Source organism: Cervus elaphus, chromosome 30 (genome assembly GCF_910594005.1).
Source record: "Cervus elaphus chromosome 30, mCerEla1.1, whole genome shotgun sequence".
Lineage (NCBI taxonomy): Eukaryota > Metazoa > Chordata > Mammalia > Artiodactyla > Cervidae > Cervus > Cervus elaphus.
The window spans coordinates 16,042,221-16,069,309 of NC_057844.1; the positions used below are offsets into that span (position 1 = coordinate 16,042,221).

At 41.9% G+C, this 27,089-nt stretch overlaps 2 protein-coding genes across 4 annotated transcripts in view; one reads left to right on the top strand and one right to left on the bottom strand.

The window, feature by feature from the left end:
* The window catches only part of NUFIP1 (nuclear FMR1 interacting protein 1), a 31,429-nt gene extending 19,263 nt beyond the window's left edge, over positions 1 to 12,166 (bottom strand). The window contains exons 1-5 of the mRNA XM_043891892.1: positions 11,699 to 12,166; positions 10,619 to 10,701; positions 9,038 to 9,136; positions 8,400 to 8,462; positions 7,633 to 7,709 (exon numbers count right to left, since the gene is read on the bottom strand). Of these exons, the coding sequence (XP_043747827.1) occupies positions 7,633 to 7,709; positions 8,400 to 8,462; positions 9,038 to 9,136; positions 10,619 to 10,701; positions 11,699 to 12,104 (728 nt within the window). The 5' untranslated portion in view covers positions 12,105 to 12,166. The remainder of the gene's footprint in view (positions 1 to 7,632; positions 7,710 to 8,399; positions 8,463 to 9,037; positions 9,137 to 10,618; positions 10,702 to 11,698) is intronic.
* Positions 12,167 to 12,212: 46 nt separating this feature from the next.
* GPALPP1 (GPALPP motifs containing 1) overlaps positions 12,213 to 27,089 on the top strand; it is a 32,351-nt gene continuing 17,474 nt past the window's right edge. Inside the window, exons 1-4 of one of the 3 annotated variants that reach the window (XM_043891894.1) lie at positions 12,213 to 12,414; positions 19,879 to 20,011; positions 21,190 to 21,294; positions 24,670 to 24,775. In XM_043891894.1, the coding sequence (XP_043747829.1) occupies positions 12,327 to 12,414; positions 19,879 to 20,011; positions 21,190 to 21,294; positions 24,670 to 24,775 (432 nt within the window). In that variant the 5' untranslated portion in view covers positions 12,213 to 12,326. Of the gene's footprint in view, positions 12,415 to 12,467; positions 12,694 to 19,878; positions 20,012 to 21,189; positions 21,295 to 24,669; positions 24,776 to 27,089 lie in introns of those variants that run through there. The other 2 variants (XM_043891893.1, XM_043891895.1) reach the window with 2 other exon arrangements.

Here is a 27,089-nt window from a genome sequence, read left to right on the forward strand (position 1 = left end):
GACGAGGGAAAAGGTGATGACTTTCACAGGCCCCGCAGTGTCTAGACATGTAACGCACAGCTACTCAACAATTCTCACATCTCTGAAATTCACTTATTCTTACTATTTGTGTTTCTTTAACATTTCTCTTCTGAGTATTGCAGACCAACCCTGACTTAACATGTTGGGCTATATGCTAAACACAAGGACGTGGTCCTACAGTGGTGCGTGAATAAGCAAGCAGGCGGTGTGGAAGTGCTTCTCAATGATAAGGAATATACAGAATTTGTGACAGCAAGTGGATTTTAGGTGAGATACAAGAAAGAACCCCTTAAATGAGACATCAAGGATGTTGTGGAAATTCCTTTGGTGGAAGTCTTTTAAAAAAAACAGCTCACTTTTTCTTTCTGGCTGATTAAAGTTATCACTTTCCTAAAGGTAGTGGCTGTTTATAACCCTCCCAAAGTTGTAAGATTTTGTTTTTCAGTGCTTAAATAAAACTTTCTTCCCCAAAGTTATACCACTCCCAGGAACACAAGACCTAGTTATACATACAACGATCATCAGGAAGCTCCCTCCAGCAACATACTACTGAGATACAAGATTAAGGAAAAGTCTGGATCTTGGATATAGATACAGTTCAGGTTTCTAAAATACACAAACACACAGCAAACTGTTGGAAAAAATATCACAAATGGTCTTACACTGACTGCACAGTTACATAATGATAAAGCTTAGTTCAATATCTCCTGGTAAAGAATGGATGTTATGAAGCTATAAAGACTGTGAGAAGTGATATTTTCACAGTTGGTTTCTCTATTTTTATCACTTTTCTCCCTACTTCCATCTTTCCCCAACATCCCAAAAGGAAATGACCCTGAAACTGTAACACTTTTTTTCTTTCTCTCTTTCACTTCTTAACTCCTCTTTGCCTTCCCCTTGCCTAAGCCATAAGCCTCCAGTGACAGCTCTTGAGCCCCAGAGTCAATAAATGGGCAACACGGAACCAATAATTATCTTGGCACATCTCATTCTGGTTATATCTTACCCTTTCCTTCTCAAATCTCCACCCACTCACTGGCTTTTCCCTTAAGCCTGTTCTCTAGAAAAACACAATCTCTCTGGACTCTCACTGAACCACAGCTGCTTCAACCCGACTACATTTTTATTTCAAAGTCTTTTCAAACTTCAAAAAGATGTAGCATTCTTCAGGAGCACACCCCCGCTGCTGGAATTCTGCAAGAACTGGGGGCGCAACTGTTCAGCGTTTCCTCAGAGCCAGTTAACTGCTGCAGTAAATAACACAGAGCTACTCCACCTAGCGGACACCCCATTGGCTCTGAGGTGGGTTTCAGTCTTGAAAAGCCAGGCTTTGGAAATGAACCTCTGTCACTCAATTTTCCCTAATGCCAAATCATACAGCGTTTGTACCCCCAGAAGATGGGAATGAAGAAAGAATCACTTTGAGTTTTTTCGGCTGCAGTCTCTTTTTTTGCAGATTATTAGTGGAAAGCCTTAAGGTTTTTAATTGAACAGAACTCCGCATGTTTATCGGAACTAGACATTAGAAAAGAATAAATACCACCTTAAAATAAATTGGGGTGGGGAGAGGGGTGGCATGACCCCTCTTACAAGAAGTCTTACAAAACGATCTGATTTCTCTGCCTTCGAAAGACACCAGGTATCCCTTGACTGACAGTGTTAGCCCCACATGGCAAAAATGAAGACTTCTGTTGCCTGTGGTCTCCTGGCGATTTATAGATCTTCCTACGTCCCCTATTAGAGTGAGGGTCTTAAGGGCAAGAGTCTACCCCTGTTTTTCAGGACCCTTGGTCATATACAAAACAAGCTTTGCCTTTTCAAATACTGAACGCCATGCTGCGCTAAGTCACCTCAGTCGTGTCCAACTCTTTGCAACTCTGTGGGCTGTAACCACCAGGCTCCTTTGTCCATGGGATTCTCCAGGCAAGAATACTGGAGTGGGTTGCCATGCCCTCCTCCAGGGGATCGTCCCGACCCAGGGATCGAACCTATGTCTCTTACGTCTCCTGCATTGGCAGGTAGATTCTTTACCACTAGCACCACTTCAGTTCAGTCGCTCAGTCGCATCCGACTCTGCGACCCCATGAACCACAGCACGCCAGGCCTCCCTGTCCATCACCAAATCCCGGAGTTCACCCAAACTCATGTCCATTAAGTCAGTGATGCCATCCAACCATCTTATCCTCTGTCGTCCCCTTCTCCTCCCGCCCTCAATCTTTCCCAGCATCAGGGTCTTTTCAAAAGTCAGCTCTTCGCATCAGGTGGCCAAAGGATCGGCGTTTCAGCTTCTGCATCAGTCCTTCCAATGAACACCCAGGACTGATCTCTTTTAGGATGGACTGGTTGGATCTCCTTGCAGTCCAAGGGACTCTCAAGAGTCTTCTCCAACACCACAGTTCAAAAGCATCAATTCTTCTGCGCTCAGCTTTCTTCATAGTCCAACTCTCACATCCATACATGACTACTGGAAAAACCACAGCTTTGACTAGACGGACCTTTGTTAACAAAGCAGTGTCTCTGCTTTTTGATACGCTGTCTAGGTTGGTCATAACTTTCCTTGCAAGGAGTAAGCATCTTTTAATTTCATGGCTACAATCACCATCGGCAGTGATTTTGGAGCCCCAAAAAATAAAGTCAGCCACTGCTTCCACATCTATTTGCCATGAAGTGATGAGACAGGATGCCATGATCTTAGTTTTCTTGGGAAGCCCCAAATACTGAATGTTTACCTCTAATTTCAAACTAAACTCTTGTCAGGAAGTTATTTAAAGCTATAAAGTATATCAACATAAATTCAAAGGTGGCTGAGACTTCTATTAGCAAACCAAACTGGTCTTCCACCAGGGACTTTATATAAATACACACTACCTAAGCTAGTTCACATGTTACTATTCCTTAAGTCTCTCCAGCCAGTGGAATTTTTTCCTTTAAAGCACGTGCTGCACAAAAGCCACAAGGTGGCAGAGCTGACGTTCACATGAGGAAAGCCACTGCAGAAAGGAACGCGTTCAAATACAGATCAGCTTGGCTTGTCTCAGTGATGACTTGTCCTGTGAGATGAGCGTTTACTGTTCAAAACCACGGCAGTTTAAGTACCACTAATTATATTAATTCCAACTATCATTACTAATCAGATCAACACTGCCCAATTTCTTTAACAATGATATACAATTATAACATAAATTAAAAATATGAATCTCAGTACAATTTCTCCAACCGCTTACTTTGAAGTACCAAAACAGAATTACACCCACAATAAAAATATATTCCAATCTCATTTACATGTATCAACATTTATGTTGTTATTGTTCAGTTGCTAAGTCATGTCCAACTCTTAGCAGCAGACCAGGCTTCTTTCCAGGCCTTCACTATCTCCCTGAATTTGCCAAGATTCGCGTCCACTGAGTCGGTAATGCTATCTAACCATCTCATCCTCTGCTGCCCTTTTCTCCTTTTGCCTTACAATCTTTCCCAGCATTAACATTTATAACCATCCCTTATATCTATGCCACCATGGGATATAAACAGTCACATAAACTGTGGGTATTAACATTTCTAAAGATTGTAATTTTTTTTTAAAGACTCATAAGCAAAAAAGTTCATCAACAGGACCAGAATAAGGGGCATCTACACCAAATAGGCAGAGGGGATACCATATTCAAAGTAGGACAAGATATTCCTCTAGACGGGTGAGGAAAAATATTCCCCCAAACTTAGGCTGGCAGGACTTCAGCTGGACTAAAACAGTGAGCAGAACTTCAAGGCTGGAAAAGGTAAGATTTTCTAGAAGCAGCAGCATGATCAAAACTGAAGCTAAAACTTCAAAGAACCCGCTTGGGATATGATAAAAGGAAAAAACAAGTCTGGCTGGGACAGAGTTCTGTAAGCAAGCAACGTGCGGTTAATCAGAAAAGACAAGACGTATGAAGCCCACCTCATACGCCTCTCACTGTCAATTCCAAGGCATTCTGTTTCCACTGGCATATGAGTCGGCTAAAATAAAATCAGCTTAACAAATTTATTTTTATATTTTGTTCTACATAGTCACCTATATAACTAAGAAATACATGCATATTAGCATCTAATTTTGCATGAAAAAAAAAACAGCAAACGCAAAGAGAATAACCTAACCTTGCTGGTCAAGTCAATTCCTTAAGTGTGATAACACTGCTGAATATTCACCTGCAGAGCACCTTAAGCTGTGTGGTTTTCTTCAACAACACTGACCAACTGAGGCAGAGCTGAGGCTCTTGCCGGCGGGTGTGATGACGGCAACGGCATGAGGGAGCTGAGCTGCTGAGAGGGGTGGGAGGGATTTCAACTCGGCGGGAGGCCAAGATGCAAGAGCGGTGAGGAGAAAAGAAGGTAAAGGGGGTAAGAGATGAGAGGTCTCAGGTCATCCAGGACTGGTGCCTTTCCCAGAGGTAGAAGGGACAGGGAGAGAGCTGGGTGGAACAGAAGTTAGGCCCAAAGAGGAGTAAGCCCAACTCTGGGACCTCTGGGGCAGAAAGCCCAGAAGATCAGATCCATGGTGCGACCGTGAAAGTAAGTGGCAGAAACTGCATGGAGATGAACGGCCGTGGAAACTGGAAGGTAAAGAGGTGCCGGATGAACTCTACAGTAAACTGTGAGTCCCAAAAAGTCAGTGGAATTCAAAGTATACACACTTCCGGTGGAACTGCAACCCCAATGGCCAAGACAATGGCAATCCCTCTTGTTAAGAATCATGCGGAAGGGTGTGAGAGCTGCAGAAAGCTGTGGAGACAGATGGCGGGAAACCCCAAGAAGGGCCAAGCAGCAATCGTCTGGAATCCACATCAAGGCGGCCCTATGTATCGCAAAACCAGTCACTCTGGGGGTTTGTTTATTTGACCTTTCCACAGCAATCTGCACTGACCTCCACATTTCCTGTCTTGAAATCCTCCCTCTCCTGGCTTCCACAACAGGTCCCATTCTGAGTTTTCTTCTACTTCTCGGGCTCTCGCTCAGCAGGCTTGGTTTCACTCCCTGTCACACTATCTTCCCTCTCTCTGTAGTGGAGCAGAAAGGGAAGATAGCGTGACACGGAGTAAAACCAACCAGTTTTCATATAAACTGAGAAAACTGGACCCACTGTTCAATTTCTACCCTGTAGCTGTTTGACTCTCCCACAATCCTCCACTCCACCCTCCTTTTCAGCGTCTAAGGAGGAGGCCCTCATCTAGTCTGGAAGAGTGGGGTGTTCCTTGACAAAGCGAGGTTGAGTGGAACCTGGGCCTGATTGGGAACTTAGTTCCTAAAGTCTTCTGAATTCATGGTTTCGTGATTTTCAAATGTCTCTCTCTAGCCAATCTGGTCTGAGTCACAATGCCTACACAGCATCTTCAAATAGGTGTCTTGGAATTTCCTCATACTCAGTGATGTCTCAGAGCAACACCCCCATACCCCATCTTCTTCCAAGGTCCCTCTCTCAGTCACAGGCGCCACCTCATCCCAGCAACTTGGACGCCTCCTCCAAACCTCCTTCCTCCTCACCTCGCATTCACTCAGTTACCAAACAATGCCTGTCTTCATCTCCCACGCGTTCTCCATCCACCTCCCTCTCTCTGTCCCGACAACTGCCATCTCTCAAAGGCTGCTATCGCCTCTCACCAAGGCCCATGCCAACCTGTCTGAGTACTAGTCCCTGCCCCCCCCTTATTTCTTCCCAACTAGGTCGAAGTTCAACTCAACGTCCCTTCATCAAGGAACACCCCACTCCCCCCGACTAGATGACGTCCTTCCTCTTGTATGCAGAGGAGGAAGGTGGAGTGGGGGATTTGGGGAGAGTATAACAGCTACAGAGTTTAATAATGGGTCCAACTTTCTCAGCTTACATAATGACTTAATTTAAACAACTGCTAGAGATAAAAGAACCAAAGATGGCAAGTCAGCGACTCATTTCAGACCTTCCCTATCGCCTTAAGTGAACGCAAAACTTGAGAGATTAAACAGCTTACACAGTTAACGTCTTAGTTGCTTTATGTGTAGTGTAGTGTGTTGGTTGCTCAGTCATGTCTGACTCTTTGCGACCCCATGGACTGTAACCCAGCAGGCTCCTCTGTCCATGGGATTTTCCAGGCAAGAATACTGGAGTGGGTTACCATTTCCTTCTCCAGGGGATCTTCCCAACCCAGGAATCAAACTTGGGTCTCCTGCATTGCACGCAGATTCTTTACTCTCTGAGACATCAGGGAAGCTGGGAGTTGCTTCATAATCATTGCCAACTAGTAACTATTGTCATTCTCCTCAAAAAATCAAACATCTATCAACACAACACTGGCTAGCACCACTGAGCCGCAACAACTTCTGACTGACCAGAGTCAGAGGAAAGTCAGTGGGAGAAAGTCAGTGGGGAAAAACTTTTGCAGATAGGACATTTCTGATCCATCTAACAGGATACCATCATCACCAGGGCCTCAAAAACTAAGTGTCAGGAAATGGAGCTAACTCTTCCTGTTTGATTATTCCTCTGTGCAAAGTAATTTTTCAGTATATGTGCTGCTGAAGTAAGCACTCCTCCGTGCAAAATAATGAGAAAAAGATACAACCAACAGATAAAGAACAAACAAGTAAAACAAACTAAAACCAAAAAAACTGAATGAAGTGGAATCACAAGGAGAAAAACATTATACCTGTAAAGAAGCCACCTAGAAGAGATAAGGCGCTTTACACGCACTGCTTCAAATTCTTCACTAAGTCAAATCATGGCACGGTCCCAACTCCTTTGATTTCCAAGTCTGACTATGCCACGGCTAAGGCTTCTTATCAATGCCAAGACTGGTTCCTTTCATGTGAAGTTGAAGTTAGTTGCTCAGTAGAGTCCGAGTCTTTGTGAACCCATGGCTGTAGCCCACCAGGCTCCTCTGTCTATAGAATTCTCCAGACGGGAAGCCTGGAGTGGGTAGCTTTTCCCTTCTCCAGGGGATCTTCCTGACCCAAGGACTGAATCTGGGTCTCCTGCGTTGCAGGCAGATTCTTTACCATCTGAGCCACCAGATTCTCCCCATACTGCACCATGATCACGTCACTGTACTCCCTCTGCCTAGCATACTGCAAGCATTCAACAACTTTTTAAAAAATAATCAAAACAATAAACATAGCAAAGTACTAAACTTTTTTTTTTTAACATAGCACCACCCATCACTGCCTTGTATTGAACATCAAACTGAGGGGGCACACAGCGGCTCCCCTCAAAGAGCAAAGTCCCATTATGACATCAGTTATTTATCAAGAGTTCCTATTAGGTCTACCAAAAGCTACATTTAACAATAGCCTCATATAATACAGTTGACAGTCCCATTTCCTAGCAGCAAGATTATAAGGGAATGCAATGAATCAAAACTACAATAATAAAAATTGTGTGATTATCATACATCAAGTAACAACACTCTCAAAGTCACTGTAAACCAATTCTGAAGAACAACAACAAAAGTTAGGACTGGCCATTTTGAGCTGAACATCTGCAATGCTATAAAAGACCAAATTTCCTTTTTCAAATTGTCCTTAGGGCCAGATGGTCTTTATTTTGAAGTACTCAGACCTGCCAGGGTAAAAGAAAGTTGCCGCACAAGTTCTGAACTCTTTACTCACTTTCTTCTTTCTTCCCTCCATCTTGCAATCTCCTCTGGAGTGTCTAACTTGATTTTCTTCATACCAGGAGCATGCATCTAAGGGGAAAAGGCCTGGTGAATATCAGAAAGCATACTGTATGCTTTTGACTAAATCTGAAGAATTATAGGGGATAATGAAGATGCTGTACCCAACGGTACATTTACTAGGAGAGAGAATTTTAAAACTAAGCAAGCAAAAAAAAAAAAAAAAAAACTAAGCAAGCAGGTTTTATCTATGGATTTATTTTATGACTTTTCCTTTAAAGGAAAGTCCCTTTTCCCTTTTTCATATCTTTAGTGCTATTGATTAAAAAGAAAAGCAAGCCATGGTATAATCTCAGTTATAAAGCAAATGTAATCAATTTCTTGAGTAATATTAGATATTCATATGACTGACCGACCAACTATAGTTGAGGGAATTAGCTAGAGAAATGATGAGTACACAAAACAATCTGAAACAGCACAGTTTAGTAAAAAAGCATGGAATTTGCAGCTAAGAAACCCAAGTGCAAGAATAAGTTCTGAGGCCCTAGGCAAATCATTTTATAAATCTGTTAAACAGGGCCAAGATTTATCTAGTCCACAGTGGATGATGAGGATGAAATTGAATAATGGATTATAAAAATGCCTTACCAAGTACAAAGGCTCATGAATGTTGCTTATTATTAGGCTATGTAGATAAAGTGTTATGAAGATAACAGATCAATAAAATAAAAAGAGCGTGTATCGAAAAAAAAAACAACTTACATTCCTCCAATGGAACTGGACAATCTTCTCATGTGCACTAAAAGAGCAATCTACCTCGGGGCACTGTAAGAAGTTTGTTTTTTTTTTTAAAAAAAAAAAAAAAAAGACTCAATTCAACATTTCCCATAAAAAATGTACCCTTCTACTATACAGACAGACATATTCTGGCATTACTACCTAGTATCCTGTCTATGTGGTGTTATCCGTGAAAACTTACAACAATAGCAAGACAAAATTCACTCCAAAACCAAGTTGCGCTCTAAAAGTATATAGCACAGTAATACATAGCATTCACTTCTCCATTTGAGTGAACGCAGGACATCAGCAATGTTGTAAAATGTTCTTATTTCCTCAAGTCGAGCATGACTCCCACAAACTGAAGAGCACTTACCCAACTAAGAACTTCCTAACGTTTTTCCTTCTCAACAGCTGCCAGACCTCCCTTCGCCTCTGCCATCCTACCAACTCCTGAAGCGGAGGCATCCCACCCTCAAACTGCAAATCCCAGGGTTACTGTCTCAACTTGCCTTCAAACAACATTTCTAGGATAACTCTAAACTTTTACAGGAAGAAAGCTCAGAATTCCTACCAAATACACCCATTTTGCTAAATAAAATCAGGATAACCAAAAAACCTACTTTTGTATGTTCGGACATATGTTTATCATACTTCTCTTGATTTTTAAAACCACGATCACAGGTATCACAAAAATAGTGAAAAACGGGTTCCTTTCTTTTCTGCAAATAAAAATGAAGAAGCATTAGGCTTTGGGTGAGAACTCAATCAGCAGTAAAAATATGCAGGTTTTGATTTTTCATATACTCTTACACGTGGGAGAAACTTCTGAATATATTTCTAATGAAGGGGTGATTCTGTTTCTTCAACACATACATTAGGAAAAGCCAGGTTTGTTAAAAAAAAAAAAAAATTTAAGACTTCCCTGGTGGTCCAGCAGTTAAGATTCTGCGCTTCCAATGTGGTGGGCAAGGTCTGATGCCTAGTCAGGGCTACCCAGGTGGCTTAGAGGTAGAGAATCTGCCTGACAATACAGGAGATGCAAGAGATGAAGGTTTGATCCCTGAGTCAGGAAGACCCACAGGAGGAAGAAATGGCAACCCACTCCTCGTTTCTTGCCTGGGAAATCCCATGGACAGAGGGGCCCGGTGGGCTACAGTCCATCGGGTCACAGAGTCAGACATGACTGAGTGACTAAGCAGGCACGCCAGGGAACTAAGATCCCACATGCCACAAGGCATGGCCAAAAAAAAAATTTAATCTGAATAGAGTTAATATAAACTACGAATAGATTTCAAATTGGTAATCTAATTAAAATGCAGTAGAGCATACGTCAAAATAACCTAAAAATAAATATTTGTAAACACAGCATTTCTTCCTTTAGGATAAATAAAAGAGTGTGTGTGTGTGTGTGTGTGTGTGTGTGTGTGTGTGTGTGTGTGTATATAAAACTACTAAATGAGAGAAAATAACTAGGTAAATATTAGTTATTTTCTTATTCCCAATTTATTATTTTTATGTTTAAACATAAAACAAAAAAGATTATTACAATGATAAGACTATATAGGAAGTAGACTCCAATTGTTCAATGTTGAGATTATGTTATTAGATATATTACATATTCACAGTATTTTGTAAATATCAGCAACACAGTTTTGATACCAAAATGAAGGGTAGTAATTTCATTATGTAGATCTTATTCAATTTATTCTAATGACATTATTTATATATCTTAAAAGTCGAAAGACCAGACTGTTAAGCTACATCAGAATAAAGGAAATCTATTTTAAGGCTCAGTTTCTGAATATAATCAAGGGTTGAAAACACACAAAAACTTTTCATTTCATCCTTCCCCTCCCAATCTGCTAGTAAAATAAATATATATATTATGTATAAGTATATATCTTTTACTTCATTGAAATTCAATAACATTTACATTTATCTGTAATCATAATTGCCCATATTTACTCCTGATACTGTATGTAAATAGATTGATTGTTTTCTTTTTCTACAGTTTCTCCATTTTTTCACAAGAAGATTTTGCTTGAAGTTTTTACTTACAGCCAAGACCCTTAAAGATTCTTTTATAGCAAAGCTACGGTGTGTCAACGATGAATGCAAAACAGAGACAGTTATGACAGATGAGATATGAAGCAGTGACATAGGGACCAAAGTGTCACATTTTAGAACATCTTTAAAAATACCTTTTTTTTCTGTTTTCTTCTGGGAGAGCCACTGAAGTCATTGACCCTTGCATCATGCTTTCGTGGAAAATAAGTATGTTTAACTGGAAAACAAAAAGATCCATAAATGTTAAAAACTGTACGATTATTTAATATTTTGCTAGAGCATGTCATAAATACTTGAGTTACAATAGTGGCAGCTCACTAGAATCCTCCTGCAATGCCGGAGACCCAGGTTTGATCCCTGAGTCAGGAAGATCCCCTGGAGAAGGGAATGGCAACCCAATTCAGAACTCTTGCCTGGAGAATTCCAGGGACAGAGGACCCTGTCAGGGTTACAAATCCATGGGGTTACAAAGAGTCCGACAGGACTGAGCGACTTTCACTTTCACCCTTTCTAGGAAGAATAGTGATTCACACACAGTTCCTGCCTCAAGGCCTCTGCACTTATGAGTCTCTCTTGCCTGCGTGGCTAAGCCCCAGACTTATGCACTGCAAGAGACTCGGGTTCCATCCCTGCATGGGGAAGATCCCCTGGAGAAGGAAATGGCAAACCAGTCCAGTATTCATGCCTGGGGAATCCCATGGACAGATGAGCATGGGGGGCTACAGTCCATGGCGCCGCAGACAGTCAGACATGACTTAGCTACTAAACAGTAACAACTGATCCCTCACCTCTCTTAAGTCTCTGCTTCAATGTGACCTTACTCATGACTGACACTGACATTTAAAACTGTGACTCTGCTTTCTCTCTCCACAGCACTCACTGCCTTCTAATAGGCACCGCTTTATTTTGTTCATTGTCTCTGTCAGCTTACACCAGGAGATGGCAAGCCCTAAGATAAGGATTTCTGAATGTTTTGCTCACTGCTGTACCCTCACGTCCTGGCTCATAGTTGGAATCAACCAAATAACTGCTGAACTAAATGAACAAGTCGGGAAATCGTTAACTGTGGAACAAACTGTGAGACATTAACGACCAAACTCCAAGAGAGCAAGGCAGTATCAGAAGAAGAGAGGAGAAGAAGGGTGGAAGAGGAGGAGGAAGTAGGGATGGAAAAGAAAGATAAGGGGTGGTACGGAAAGGCGTTAACAACCTACCTGGAGTGCTGTGGGGCTGCTGATGCCAAGGAAAACTACCAGGGGACTGCGTCCAGTACCGTGACGCTGACGCCTGGAAATTCCAGGAAGGCTGGCCGTTGAGTTGAGGCTGAGAATCGAGGGGGGACTGGGCGTCAAAGGGGGGCTGCGCCCCGGGAAGAATGTGGGCGTCGAAGGGGGGAGGTGCCCCGGGGAAAGTGCGGGCTTCCGCGCGGGGCTGTGCCTCTAAGGCAGGCTCGGACCCTGCTGCGGGAAGCGACGAAGGCGGCGGCGGCGGCGGCATCGCCCACAGCATCCAGTTGTTCGGCCGCGAGGCTCGGTCGCGTAGAGGCCCCAGCGTGGGTGTCAGCTCGGGGGCTGGGAACCACCCGGCGGGAGGCACGGCATCACCAACCGGCTCGCCCATCGCCACCCGCCTGCTAGTCAACCCGGCGTGCGAGTGCGCAGCAAGCCTTAGGCGTCACTTCCGTTACCGCCAATAGCAAAGATCAACCAATCACAAGCTGAAATGTCATCGGCCGGCGCCGGAAGAGCTTCCCTCGCGTTCGGCGCCTCGCGGGCTGCCCGTCGTGGAGTTCTGACTCGGCTTGGAGACACTTGTGTACGCCTGCAGTGTCTGACCCCGCGGATGGCGAGGGATCTGATTGGGCCGGCCCTGCCGCCCGGCTTCAAGGCCGGCGGGTCGGCGGAGGACGAGGAGCGGGACTCCAGCCCCGGTAAGCGGCGGCGAGTTACCCGCCCGCCGGCCCCTCCCGCCCAGTCTCTGGCCTGGCCCTGGTCCCGACGCCTGGGAGGGCGGACGCCTGGCGAGTGGGCGCGGCCGGGTCCGAAGTAACTCTCCTTCCCAAGCGGAGTCCTAGGGGCTGCAGAAACTAGCTTTGGCCTGTAACCATTATCACAATGAAGCATCCGCACTTAGCGCTTAATGGACTGCACCCTCAGCTAAACCGTCGATACGCATGTCAGTCCTTTAACCCTCCTGGCCACTGCGTGAGGTAACTATTCTTCGGTGATACGGATGGGGACACTGAGACTCGGGCTGTTGCCCATGGTGCATCGCTCGTTAAGTGGAAGAGCCCTATTTAGAGCGAAGCCCGTGCTCCGAACCTCTGTGCTGTCTTGCCTTCTGACGTACAATGAATACCCTTGGATCTTGCAGAATCTTTGCCCTCAAGTCCCCGGCCAGCCTTCCTGCCCCTCTCATCCTGTCATTTCATCTGACACACAGTTCAGCGCTCAAACTTGTCCGAGTGTCTGCGCAGTTCTTCAGTTCCCTAGGCTCCTTCGGGCTTTGCCCTGCCCTTTTTGACATACCTGACAAACTCATACCTCATCCTTTGAGCCCTAACTTCAACGTCAGCTCAGTGAAGCCTTTCCAAACTGTCTCGCCCTCCTTTCTACCCATGGGGGTTTTTTTTTGTTTTGTTTTTTTCCTACTTAAATACAACAGGTATTTAATACACTTTTGAAATAATTTGTTGATATATAGCTGTCTCCACCCATTGCTCAGTCATCTTCTAGTCTTAACACACAACTAGTACCTCGTATTTGCCAAAGAAAAAGATTCTCGGAGCCCTCCCTGAGCATCCATCTCCTTTCATGTTTGTTCTGATTTGTAGCCTGGGGTTGACTGAAGTTAGAAAACAGTAAAGCTGAAGGAATAACCCTCCCATTTCTGAATCTAATTTGCACTCTTGACTACCCAGAGGCCATGTTTCCACCCAGAGATTTTTTTCCAGATCTTGGTTTCTCTGTGGTTTTTAAAAAGTTACGTGTTTATTTTAGCAAGGAAAGTTCCCTTCAACAATGATTGAAGAAAAGTGGAGTTAACCCAATTTTTTATTTAGCACACAGGTTTGAGATGGACCAAATTAATTTTATTTGAATACTCTGGATAACTGAATGTTGGGAAATGTCACCTGAGATCATGTTTAAAAACTGGGGTGAAAATGTTTTCTCCAGACAAGTCCCAACATCCAGATACTGCTTTGTGGAAGTTGAGTGGAACCTGGGCCTTTCTTACTCTGACTTTATTCTCTTCATCTGCAGTGACCTTCATACCACTCATCTTAGCTACACTTGCAGTCACACGCCGGACCTTATTCCATTTCTGAAAAGTTTTTTGGGAAGGGAGGGAGGCACCTCATAGCTTGTGGGATCTTATTTCCATGACCAGGAATTGAACCTAGGCCGTCCACAGTGAGACCATGGATTCGGAGTCCTAACCACTGGACCGCCAGGGATTTTCCACATCTCTGAAAACTTAAATTCAGTCTCATTCTCAGCCAGAACCCCTTATTCATACATCATTCTTCCTTGGTTACTCTCGTTGTTCAGTCGCTAAGTTGTGTCCGACTCTTGACTGTGACAAGGTTGCAAAAACTGTGGAACTCAACACTCTTTCAGGAAGAGAAGGAGAAAGCAAGAGGGGCTATCTGGGAACCACAGGTTACCTACAGGATGGTCAAATTGTTGTATTAGCTATTGAGTTACATCTATATCTGGCAAAGGTGTGGATAAGGCGGAGAAGGAAGGGTGGATCAGTGGTAGTTGTTGTTCAGTCGCTAAGTTGTGTCCGACTCTTTGTGACGCCATGGACTGCTGCATGCCAGGCTCCCCTGTCCTCCACTATCACCCAGGGTTTGCTCAAATTCACGTCCATTGAGTCAGTGATTCTATCTAACCATCTCATCCTCTGCTGCCCTTTTCTTTTGCCGTCAATCTTTCCCAGCTTCAGGGTCTTCTCCAGTGAGTCGGCTCTTTGCATCAGGTGGCCAAAGGATTGGAGCTTCGGCTTCAGCATCGGTCCTTCCAGTGAATGTTCAGGGTTGATTTCCTTTAGGATGGACTGGTTTGATTGCCTTGCTGTCCACAGGACTCTTAAGGGTCTTCTCCAGCACCACAGTTGGAAAGCATCAGTTTTTCAGTGCTCAGTTGTCTTCATGGTCCAACTCTCACGTCCACAAATGATTACTGGAAGAACCATAGCTTGACTGTACAGACCTTTGTCAGCAAAGTGATGTCTCTGCTTTTTAATTTGCTTGGTTACTCTCATCACAGTTTTTTTTAATCTTTGGTTTTAGTCTCATTGAGCCTCTCTGCCTCAGTCCTAATGGACCTCCTTCCTTTTATTGTTTCTGTCCCTGCTCAACTTAGCCTCTGTGGTCTATCCATTCATCCGTTCTCTTGTCAGTATCTTCCACTGCCTTTTCCCATCCAGTAATTCTATAAATCCATCTGACAAAAATTCCACCCTGGATCAGTCAAGACGTTCACCCCTAGTGAACCACACCCAGGCTTCCACATGCTGCTAGATGAAACCTCACCCCTCCACAGGCTATTGCTGCTGCTGACCATAATCTCCTCCCTGGCTGGGTCAGCTCTGCCCTGCTATCCTGTGATGTTTTCCCACACTGCTGTCCACCCCAGTGATCAACTTTAACTTTTTAAAGCCTACTCTTTCTTCTTTAGCCTCTCTCTCCATCACAGAAAAAGTAGATGCCATCTTAAAAAAACTTCCTCACTTTTCTGGTACTTTGCCTAAAAACTCTCACCAATTTCACTGTGAAAGTAAACAACCCACCAGTTGTCTCTCAGCACCTTTTTTTAAATCGCTTTTTCTATTTATTTATTTTTGGATGCACTGGGTCTTCGTTGCGGCTTGCGGGCTTTCTCTAGCTGTGACAAGCCGGACCTGCTCTAGTTGCGGTGCATGGGCTTCTCCCTGCGGTGGCGTCTCTCGTTGTGGAGCACCGGCTTTCGGGCACACAAGCTTCAGCAGTCGCTGCTCATGGACTCAGTCGTTGTGGCTCATGGCCTCTAGAGTACGGGCTCTGGAGCTCTGGTACACAGGCTTAGTTACCTGGCGGCATGTGGGATCTTCCCAGACCAGAGATGGAACCCAGGTCCCCTGCATTGGCAGGCGGATTCTTAACCACTGAGTCACTAAGGAAGTCCCTCTCAGCAACTTGTTGCTAAATTCAAGGCAGTCTTTTCAGTCCTGACCTTGCTTGACCTCACAGCAACATCCCCCTCCCCACTCCCACTCCCATGGTCCCTCCTTCTCTCCTCTCTTGGCTCCAGCCACTCTGAGCACATTTCTAGATGCGTCAGACCCTTTGGCTTGCAGTTCATCGCAGGTGCTTTTCCCTCTGCGTGGGCCACGTTTGCCCCAACCCACACTCCCTTTGCCCAGCTAATTCAGTCTCATCTTTTGGCCTCAGCCCACCCATCGCTCTTTCTAGGCAGCTTTCTCTGATGTCACTACCTACTCCCATCAAAAGACACTTGGATGCTCTTTATTGATATTTCCATGACTTAAACCTGTCACAGGATCAGCAAGCTTTTCCTGGACCAGACAGTAAATATTTTAGACTTTGCCCATCAACAGGCAAAATCAAGATTATTGTGAAAGTCTGTATGAAACAAAAGAGAAAACAAATTTCCACAAATTTTTTTAAGTCTCATTGAATTTGTTGCAATATAGCTTCTGTTTCATGTTTTGGTTTTTTGGCTGAGAGGCACGTGGGGTCTTCGCTCCTTGGCCAGGAACCGAACCAGCACCCCCTTCATCGGAAGGTGCAGTCTTAACCTTGGGACCACTAGGCAAGTCCCTAAGTTTTTATTGTTGAAATTGAAAACATAATATGAGTATAATTCTTTTGTAGTATAAACATACTTGTGAGAAGAATGGAATTGCTTTAGAGGGAATAACATTTTACTTAATTGGGGTTCAGAGTCAGTGTTTCCTGTTATAATCAATTGCTGATCTGTAAAGAGGTCTGATGTGATATATACTGAGTACTTCTTTTTGTGTCTGCATAATTCTATCTGATAGTTACTACAAGGGGAACATAATGGAATGTATAAGGCATAATCTGTATTCTTATGGAAGTTGTAATCTATTGGTAAAATTACTACTGCAGTGGGAGAGCTGCCTTAATAACACGCATCACTACTCTAGGAGTGAGATGGAATTGTTCATTACAAGCACCTAAAACAGTATTTTAAGACATTTTCTATAGTTCTGAAGAATGATACCTATAAAAAAGTGAAGCCAGGCATATCCTCAATTTTATTAGAAAGTCTGTAATGGGGCTTATATTGTACTAACTTATGTTTTCAATATTCTTTTTTTAAAGTATTACCATTTCTTAGTATTATTTTATTGTGTAGTAATTATTTCTTTTGACATAACCCAAATGGAAAATAAATAATGCTGTATTCTGAATATTACTTTTCTACATTATTTTTCCTGGGGTCATTTTTTAAAAAAATAAGGCCTGACATTCTTCTCAGAGGAGTTTTGTCTTCATCTGTTTATTCCCATCTTTAAACATATCCCATGTGTTTCTTTAAAAATTCAAGGCAGATTTATCCCTTAGTTGTAATATAGCACATGTTTAACCCATTTAACCTTTTAACCATTTGAACTTTACAAAAGAATATTAAAACCTCATCTTGATTGGAACAAACCCAAAATTAGCCAGTAGTATCAAATTGACAAATTACATTGATAACACCCATATTTAAGAAAAGGAAGGAGCAAAAGAGAAAAAAAATAAAGGGAAAAAGAAAAAACTTCCCTCCTTAATATTTAGAAACAAGAAGATGGAAAGAACCAATCATGGGAATGAAATGTAATCTCTTAATCTCTTTTATGGGATTCCCTGGTGGCTCAGAAGGTAAAGCGTCTACCTGCAATGTGGGGGACCCAGGTTTGATCCCTGGGTCAGGAAGACCCCCTGGAGAAGGAAATGGTAGCCCACTCCAGTACTGTTGCCTGGAAAATCCCATGGACAGAGGAGCTTGGTAGGCTACAGTCCACGGGGTCGCACAGAGTCAGACACGACTGAGCGACTTCACTTTAACTTTTAACTTTAATCTCTTTCATGTTAAACTATGACTCCCTAGAATTTTGAAGAAAGGGTTATTTGTAGAAGGTGGTGTTCTCCACTTCTTGCTATATTCTAAAAGATGCTTTCTCTGGGATTAGTACTACATACAGAGATAAACCAGAAATCAGTAAAGGCGCTATTCATCACAATCAGAAGTCATATGTAATCTCCATTTGTGGTTGAGGAATATTTACATACTAAGACATTAACTATTCTGCAATCTTACACAGCAGTGGGAGACAGGAGTTCTGTCCCTTAATTCTTAATGTTTTCCGCCTTTTGCTGCTTGATTATTCTTTTCTAGGCATGCTGTGTTACAAGTTTAGCATTTTTTTCTAAAAGTCCTTCCTTTATTTAATGATATATAGAAAAAAATGCATCCAATTTGTTGAGACAGGGACTTCCCTGGCAGTCCAGTGGTTAAGACTCCACACTCCCACTGCTGGGGGCATGGGTTCAATCCCAAGTAGGAGAGCTGAGATCTCACATGTGGTGCAGCACGGCCAGAAATCAGTCAATCTTATTTAAAAGGAAAAAGGGAGGGCGTGACATGGGAAGGTTAAATAACATTCAAACCACACAGCTAATAAGCAGCTGAGCTGGAATTCATGGCTAGAGTCTGACCCCAAAGCATACATTGTAACTAACCCCTTTATACCATCCCTTTTGTCTTGTCACTTTGCTTAACTTTGCTTTAGCTACACAGGCCTTTTTGTCCCTCAAGCACTTCAAGCTTGTTCTCTCCATAGGACCTTTGCAGCAGGGATTCCCCCATCTAGAATGTTCTTCCCTCAGATTGTTCCATGGCCACTGTCATTTAAGTCTCCGTACAAACGTCTTCTCAGGGGTACCTTCCCTGACCTCTGTCTTTAGAATTATCCTCCCACACGTTCACAGTCACCTTTTTAATTTATTTTCTAAGTTATGTCTCTGGAAGTATTTACTCAATAAATATTTGTTGAATGTTGACCTTTGTTGAATGTTGTTTGGTGTAGTGGTTAAGAAGTTCATATCATAACTCCTCTGTTGAGTTGTGTGAAATTGGGCGAGATACTATCTCTTTACCTCAGTTTCCTTGTCTGCGAGATGGAAGTCATACTACTGTCCTAATAAGGTTGTTGCCAGAATTAAATAGGTAAATGCACAGAAGTCTCTCTTAAGTTTTTGTTGCTGTTAATATTGAGGGAATAGCATACCTGGAAAGCTCTTTGGAAAATCATATTTCCAGGTCCTCCACCAGGCCAACTGAGTCAAAATCTCTGGGGTAAGGGCCCAGGAATCTTTTTTTAAAAAATATTTTGGTGAATTTATTAAACATCCAGGCTTGAGTTTTGGCATCACTGCTTAGAATTGACATAGACAGTTTTATGTGTGTGACATCAAGCAATGATAATTTTTGCTGAGCCATAAAGTAAGAGCAGTTGGCTCTGTTAGTGGGCCCAGAAGACCATCATCCCTCCCTCAGCATCCCCACCCCAGTGCAGCCTCATTCTCTTTTCTGAGTCTCTGTCAGGAAGGAGCAGAATTTAGTGTCTGCTTTTGTCTCTGCTTGGAAATCATCTTGAACAGAAAACTAACTGAGAAGTATGGTAATGCTCGTAAAGATTTTTTTTTAAGTGGTGATTCTTAGTCAGCAACCAGAATGGATAATTTTGATTTTTAACATAATAGAGTATGAAATGGCAGATTTGTTGTTTAGTTAACTCTGTGATGTATTATCTACCATATGCTGTCTGTTAGTAAAAAAGAAATCATGAAGCCATTTTGGCAGTTGCACCAACCAAAATTACAACCAATGCAAAAACTGTAAGATATCAGGGAACTTACATGCTGTTGCTATATTTATAAGTTCGGGTTTTAAAGTTTTTGTGAATCTCATAGTTAACGCTGTGTAAGACATGATCTCTGCCTTCCTGGAGTTGGAAAGACTAAACCACTATACTCAGAACAAGAGCAAAGGAGATTAAAGTCTGTAATAAATGGTAGCCCGCCAGTGCTGTCAATTTGGGAAAATAAAGTGTGAAATGTCAGCTCAGGCAGCGGTCCCCAGCCTTTCTGGCCCCAGGGACCCATTTCGGGGAAGACAGTTTTTCCACAGATGGAGTAGGGGGTGGTTTTGGAGTGATCTCAGGCACATTGCATTTATTGTGCACTTGATTATTATTATATGTGCCCCACCTCAGATCATCAGGCATTAGATCCTGAAGGTTGAGGACCCCTGAGCTAAGAGATTCACTGAAACAGTTGTGACTACTTATGACAAACACAAGACATCTTTTTCAGTTGCAGGACCGGCTCTGCCCCCTAATTATAAAAGCAGTAGTTCAGAGTCATCAGACAGCGACGAGGACAGTAGTTCTTTGTCCGAAGAAGGAAATCAAGAATCTGAAGAAGACGACACTGGTCCACCGGCACGGTCAGTCCGTTATTACGTTAAATGGTAAACCACGCTCCGAATCTGGTACATATTGGTTCGAGTAGATAGCTGGTAAGGGGCTTCCCTGTGGCGCAGATGGTAAAGAATCTGCCTGCAGTGAAGGAGACCCGGGTTCAATCCCAGGGTCAGGAACATACCCTGGAGAAGGAAATGGCAACCCATTCCAGTATTCTTGCCTGGAGAATCCCATGAACAGAGGAGCCTGGTGGGCTACTGTCCATGGAGTCGTGAAAGAATCAGACCCAACTGAGCAACTAACACTTTCCCAAGAAGCTATCATAACCTGCATTTATACAGCACAAGAAGAAATCACTTCATATTTCATTTCCTCATGAACTATACCTTTTACAGAAAAATGTATCTTGGTAGTATATAGCTCCAGAGATATCTAGAATTTCAATAAACGTCTTTTATAAAGAATCTTTCCATAAGGTATTATTGAAGTGATTAAATATTATGAGTAAACCATACATCTTCTTTTAAAACTAATGTGTGCAGTGTGTGCTTTTTAAGTAAATGAAGAATTCCCTCTGATCTAGCCTTACTCACCCAAGGCCCATGTAGATAAGAAATCAAATCTTTATTAAGGGATAGCAAGGGTTTTTTTTAATGCATTTTAATGACTAAGGGACAAAAATAGCAACCCTTACGAAAGTGAATTTAAAAGCCAATGTCATAAATTCTTTGCTTAAAAATATCTAGTAGGGGCGTCCCTGGTGGTCCAGTGGTTAAGACTCCATGCTCTCAATGCAGGAGACACGGGTTCAAACCCTGGTCGGGGAACTAAGATACCACATGCCATAGAGCATGGCCAAAACAAAACAAAAATAAACACCTTTAAAAAAAAAAAAAAAAATATCTAGTAAGTAGAATATTTGAAACTTCACTGGTTAGAGTCTTTATCAACACATAAAATACAGAAAATTGATACATCACTGCTGTAGAGAAGTAACCAGTCTCTATTTTGACCTCAAGTGAATTCCCAGGAAAGATTAGTATAAGATCTGTGGTACCTTTTCTTTTTTGCTTGGCAAGATAGATTTATTGTTTCAGAATTTATACAACTAGTTAAAGTTATTATGCCTTTAAAAATTAAAAATTTCCCTATGAAAAAACTTCTGACATACATGCATAAAATTACACTACTATGTTTTCAGAAAACCGAGGAGAAATCAAGATGATGATGACGATGATGATGATGAAGGGTTTTTTGGGCCAGCTCTTCCTCCTGGGTTTAAAAAGCAAGATGATTCTCCTCCACGGTAAGAATGTGTACCCTTTCAGGCCAGTCTTTTCTCGTGTCTATTAATTCATTAAAGAGTTGTCTGAAATTGTTTTTTTGTTTTGTTTTTTACTTTTATTTTTTTGGCTGCGTTGGGTTTTAGTCATGACATGTATGATCTAGTTCCCTGACACAGGATCGAACTTGGGCCACCTGCATTGTGAGCTCAGAGTCTTAACCACTGGACCACCAGGGAAGTCCCTGAAATTATTTTTTAACTTATATAACATTTGAAATAAACTTGAAGTGAAAAAAATTTTTAAATCCACATAAGAAAAATAAATTATTTACATGTTTATGACACTTAACAATTCATGAAAAACACTCACGTGACTTATTTGATACAACAGCATTCTGTGATAGGCTGGGTGAAACATGACCCTTTTCCCTTTTTTTTAAAAAAACAAAGTTTCACATATAGCCAATGACTAGAATCCTGGTAATTGATCTTTTTTTTTTTTCTTTCTTTCTTTCTTTTTTTGGCTGCACCACTTGACATATGAGATCCTAGTTCCCCAACCAGGGATCTAATTCAGATATCTCCTTAATTATTTATTGAAAGAACAGGCAAATCCCTATGTACCAAATTACACAGTTAACTGAACCTCAAATGTGTCATCCATGGATTAAGATAGCAACACACCCCTTACAGAATTGTCATGGTGATTGAGATGTCGTATCTGTATACATATATAAACGTGTGACTCTTCTATAGTGCCTAGCACAGAATAAACATATAGTAAATATTGTCTTCTCGAAATTATAAAATTTTTAAATGCTGAATATGAAATTGCACACCAAATTGTTTATAATCCATAACAGTATATCCCAATGTGCAAGAACAAGTAGGAAAGGCTGTTGTACGTTTTATGTTCAGAGGTTGTAATCACAATTGTCAGCTTCTAATTTTCATATAACTTTCTGGAAGTAACTGCCTCTGACTACAACTCAAAAAAACACTTTTTTTGTGAATATAAAATAGTCTTTGTAATGGTGTCTGCAGATAAAAGGGTGCTTATTATTAAGAAAAAGAAATAAGAAGGCTGGGCAATCCATGGCTGTTTTTGTATGGCCCCCAAGCTAAGAATGATCATTGGGGGGCCATTAAAATGAAAAGACAAATATGCGGCAGAGACCAAACGTGGCCCTCAGAACCTAACATCCGCCTGGCATTTTATGGGAAACGTGCTGACTGCTGGGATATAACATGCCTTTCAAGAAAATAGTTATTAGAGGCAGAGCAGTTTCTTGAGAATTCTATCTTGACGATAATAAAATATATCTTTGAAATAAACAGGTGGTAGGATATATTGGAAGGAAAACCTTCCATGAGCCTGTAGCATGCCGTGGTTATGTTCCTTTACTATATTTTAAGATTGTATGTATTAGTAATTTTAACCTCACAAAATTCCCTGAGGCCAGAGAATTGAGCTGTACTTGCATTTGTAGATCTGCTAAAAGCTCAGAAAAAACTCTTACATCACTTCCTTATACTTTATAAACGACAACTGATTTGATCTCTCTTAATAGCACACTTCTGCATTTTTCATACGTACAGTTGTTTCGGTTCATAGCAGTTTTATGAACCCAGACAAGAGGTAACCAAGTGGCCAGGATCAGAACCCAGGCCTTGTGACTCTGGTACTGTTTTCGCCCTGCCGGGAAACCTGTGTGTAAAACTCTGGTTGGACAGTGCCGCCTGGGAAATTCAGCTTAGGACATTCCTGCCATCTTGGTTGGTTCCACTCACACAGGGCCATCTCTTGAAAAAGGCAAAGATAGAATGGAGAAACTTAATAGTATGAAAGAGAGTAGAAAGTAGCATTCCTCTTTTTGTTTTTTCCACACAAAAAGCACTTTCTCTTTCGAAGACCTAGAATTTCAGCAAGTTTTCTCTTTTGAACAGAAGTTAGTTGCCTCAGACTGTGGCAGTAGGGCAACTTGAAAGAAAATGAACTTTGCCATCAGATAGACCGGGGTTCAAACTCCAGCTCTGGGGACTTCCTGGCAGTCCAGTGGTTAAGCCTCCATGCTTCCAGCGCAGGGGATACAGGTCTGACCCCTGGTTGGGGAACTGAGATCCCATACGCCGTGCAGCGTGGCCCAAAAGAAAACCAAACAAAGCGAAAGCTCCAGCTCTTCCACTTCCTAGTGTGTGTTGTCCTTGGGCATCCTTTGGCTTAGGTAGAAAATGGAGCGACTTATCCCAACCAGGTTTTTTTTTTTTTTTTTTTTTTTTTTTTTTTTTTTAGGGAAACAGAAAAATACACTCTCTGGTTGAAATGGGGTTAGCATACTACCTTTTCCTTTCTCTCTGGGTCTCAGATGAACTATTTTCTTTGTTACACATTTCCGCATCATAATTGGGTTGTTAGTGAGGACAAAATATTGGTTTTTATACTGCCTTGATGCATGTAACCATAAGTAAATTACTAACAGCTGTTGTTCGCATTTGCTACATATGTCCTTAAGATTCCATTTGTACCTAAGTAGTTCTGACTGTAATTAAAATGCCACTAAGGTATTTTTCAGTGGACAGTGAATATCAAAACTGAAAGCCAAGGCACAAGATAAAAAGATCTTCACAGGCTTTAGTCCATAATAAGGATTCTTTTTTTGTCATTATTTTTATTTACCTAGTTCTTTTAGGAAGTGGGTTTATACCGCTGCCACAAAGAATGAGAATTACTGGTTTAGCATCTAATCATTAACTAATAAATAGAAAATTAAAGTGCAGAAATTAAATTTTTTTATGATACTCGGTGAAAAAATGCTAGGTTTGTTGTTCAGTGGCTCAGTCGTGTCTGACTCTTTGCGACCCCAGGGATGCAGCATGCCAGGCTTCTCTGTCCATCACTGATCCCGGAGCTTGCTCAAACTCATATCCATCAAGTCAGTGATGCCATCCAACCGTCTCGTCCTCTGTCTCTCTCTTCTCCTCCTGCCTTCTATCTTTCCTAGCATCAGGGTCTTTTCCAATGAGTCAACTCTTCGCATGAGGTGGCCAAAGTATTGGAGTTTCAGCTTCAGCATCAGTCCTTCCAATGAACACCCAGGACTGATCTCCTTTAGGATGGACTGGTTGGATCTCCTTGCAGCCCAAGGGACTCTCAAGAGTCTTCTCCAACACCACAGTTCAAAAGCATCAATTCGTCAGTTCTCAACCTTCTTTATGCTTCAACTCTCACATCCATACATGAATACTAAGTTACAGAGTAAAAATAGTACACTGAATAAGATTCTCATTTTCCACATTTGTTATTATTATCTGGCTTTTTATTATTTGTGTGAGCTTTTACTGAAAAGTAAAAGTCAACTGAAAGCTGACTTTTTAAAGGTACGTTTTATTTTTCAGGCCTATGATAGGTCCTGCTCTACCACCTGGTTTTCTTAAATCTACACAGAAAAGTGACAAAAGCAGAAGTGATCCAGGACAAGTGTCATCATATTTCAACTCTGAGGTTTGGGGATTTTTCTATTAAAGAACAAGATGTAAGAAACCAAGACCTTACATAGTAATAACTATAATCATTTGACTCAACTGTAATGTAAGATGTGTCATAGTCATACTAATTTAGGATTACAGCATAGGGAGACAAAATCAAAAGCTTTCACAGACCTGAGATTCTGTTAGGAAAATAACAAGGCAGTCATGAGTTGACAGGGTGTGATCTATTCATGCTTCTCATCCTTGAAAGGAAGCTTTTAAGTCCTGGAAAGTAGAATACGGTGAACAGTTTAAAGAATTGTTGTGATTTGATGCAAAAGAGAGCAAGCTGAGAAATGTTTAAATAGTGAAATGATTATTATAAAATATTGAAATTAACTTTGTCCCACCCAGTTCTGGTACCATTATTTAACAGGGTCACTCGTGGGTACATGATGTTTTGAAAAGAAAGAGCAGGTGATTCTGGAATCAAGGAGGAAGTCTATTTTCTTTATTAGAGGGCTGGTCCTTAACAATAGCTGAGATTCGAAGAATATAATTTATAATGCATTTTCTCCATATATGGATACTATTTTCAGCTTCTCCAAAGCCTTATGAAATAATTATGATCTGTATCTTAGAGATGCTAAAAGCCAGAGACATTGGATAACTTACTCCAAATAGCACAGTTTCTACTTAGTAAAGCTAAAACTCAGAACCCAGTTCTTAGGACTTTCTATCACTGTTCAGCCTGCTGTTCTGCTGTGCTTTCCTATATGTGAATTCATAGACTCTTGTGCATCTCCACTGAGAATTCATCAGTTCCACAGAGGTTGTTACTGAAAGAAATATAATTCGGTGGTTAAGCTCATGAACTCCAGCATTTACTCATTCTTTCAATGAATGATATAGAATACCTACAAATGATTATAGAACACCTAAGTGTGTCAGGCACTTAGTCACAGAAATCAATCTGACAACAAATTCTGTTCCCACCTTCCAGAACGTCCAGAATCCAGCCACTTCTGCTGCCACCCTGACTCAAGCCAGCATCCTATTTCACTTGTGTTATTGTTGGTCTTCATGTCTTAGCCCTTGTTGCTACCTCTTCTCAACACAGCAGCTAGAGTGGCCCAGATAAAGTCAGATCATGTCAGTCACGCTCAAAACTAATTTGCTGCTCCCCTCTCTGCATAAAAGCCAGAGTCCTTACAGGGCCCTGTACAGTCTGTCTTCCATTAACTCCCTGGTTTCTTCTTACTTCGATCTGACCACACTGGGCTTCTTGCTCCTTAAATATGCCAGGCAGGCTGCTACCCCTGAGCCTTGATACCTGCTGTCCACATCTCCCCCAGATATTTATGTGGCTGGCTTGCCACCAGCTACAGCACTTTTAGCTGCTAATAACAGAAAGTCCAACTCACAGTGAAGCTTAGTCTCACCTTCCTAGTTAGGAAATGGGTTGTTTGTTTAACTTCCTGAATGATCTATAATCTGTATTCCCAAATTAAGGAAAATGTGTTTCATACCTAAGATGAGGTCTAGAGATAGGGTCATTCCACGGTTGGTTAACTTAATAGCCTCACGAGCTCACCCAGGACCCCAGTTTTGTATGTCTTCTCTGTCACTTGCAGTATGTTAATTCCTCTCAGGCTGACCCCTTCCTTATACCAGGAAGCCTGCCAGAGTCCTAAGATTCACATGCAGGTGGCAGTGTCCAGACACAGGAATGAACGCTATCTTGTTCCCCTTTTTAGGGGGAGGGAAACCTCTCCAGGTTTCCCATAGACCTCTCCTCAGATTTCTGCGGCCCACGCTAAATCATATGCCCATGCTCAAGCCAATCAGTTGGGCAGGAGGAGTGAAACCAAAGTGATTGGTTTAGAATTATCAGCATTTTCCCCAGAAATTAGAGAAGGTTTTAGTTTCCTAAAAAGAGCATGATTCCAACCAGCATGAACAAAACACTGGGTTCTCTTAGCAATAGTTATTGGTTGGAGCTGTTACAATCCCTACAAATTTCAGGCCTCTGCCTTTATAAAACTATCTCTTAGAAGGAAGTGTGTGCTCGCTTCGGCAGCACATATACTAAAATAGAAGGAAGTGTAAATATCATTAACTTATCCCATCATCCTAAATGTCAACACTCTATTGATATCACGTTTCTTGTAATTTTTAAAGTTTATTATATCTTTTACATCTGCTCGTTTTATGTCACCAAGTATTATGTTTGTAGGGGGCTATAAATATGTTTAAGATAATGTCTTTGCCATCAAAGAGCTTACTGTTGTCGAGAAAAGCTAAAACATTTAAAGTTAAATCATTAGCAGTTGAAATAAAGGAAATAA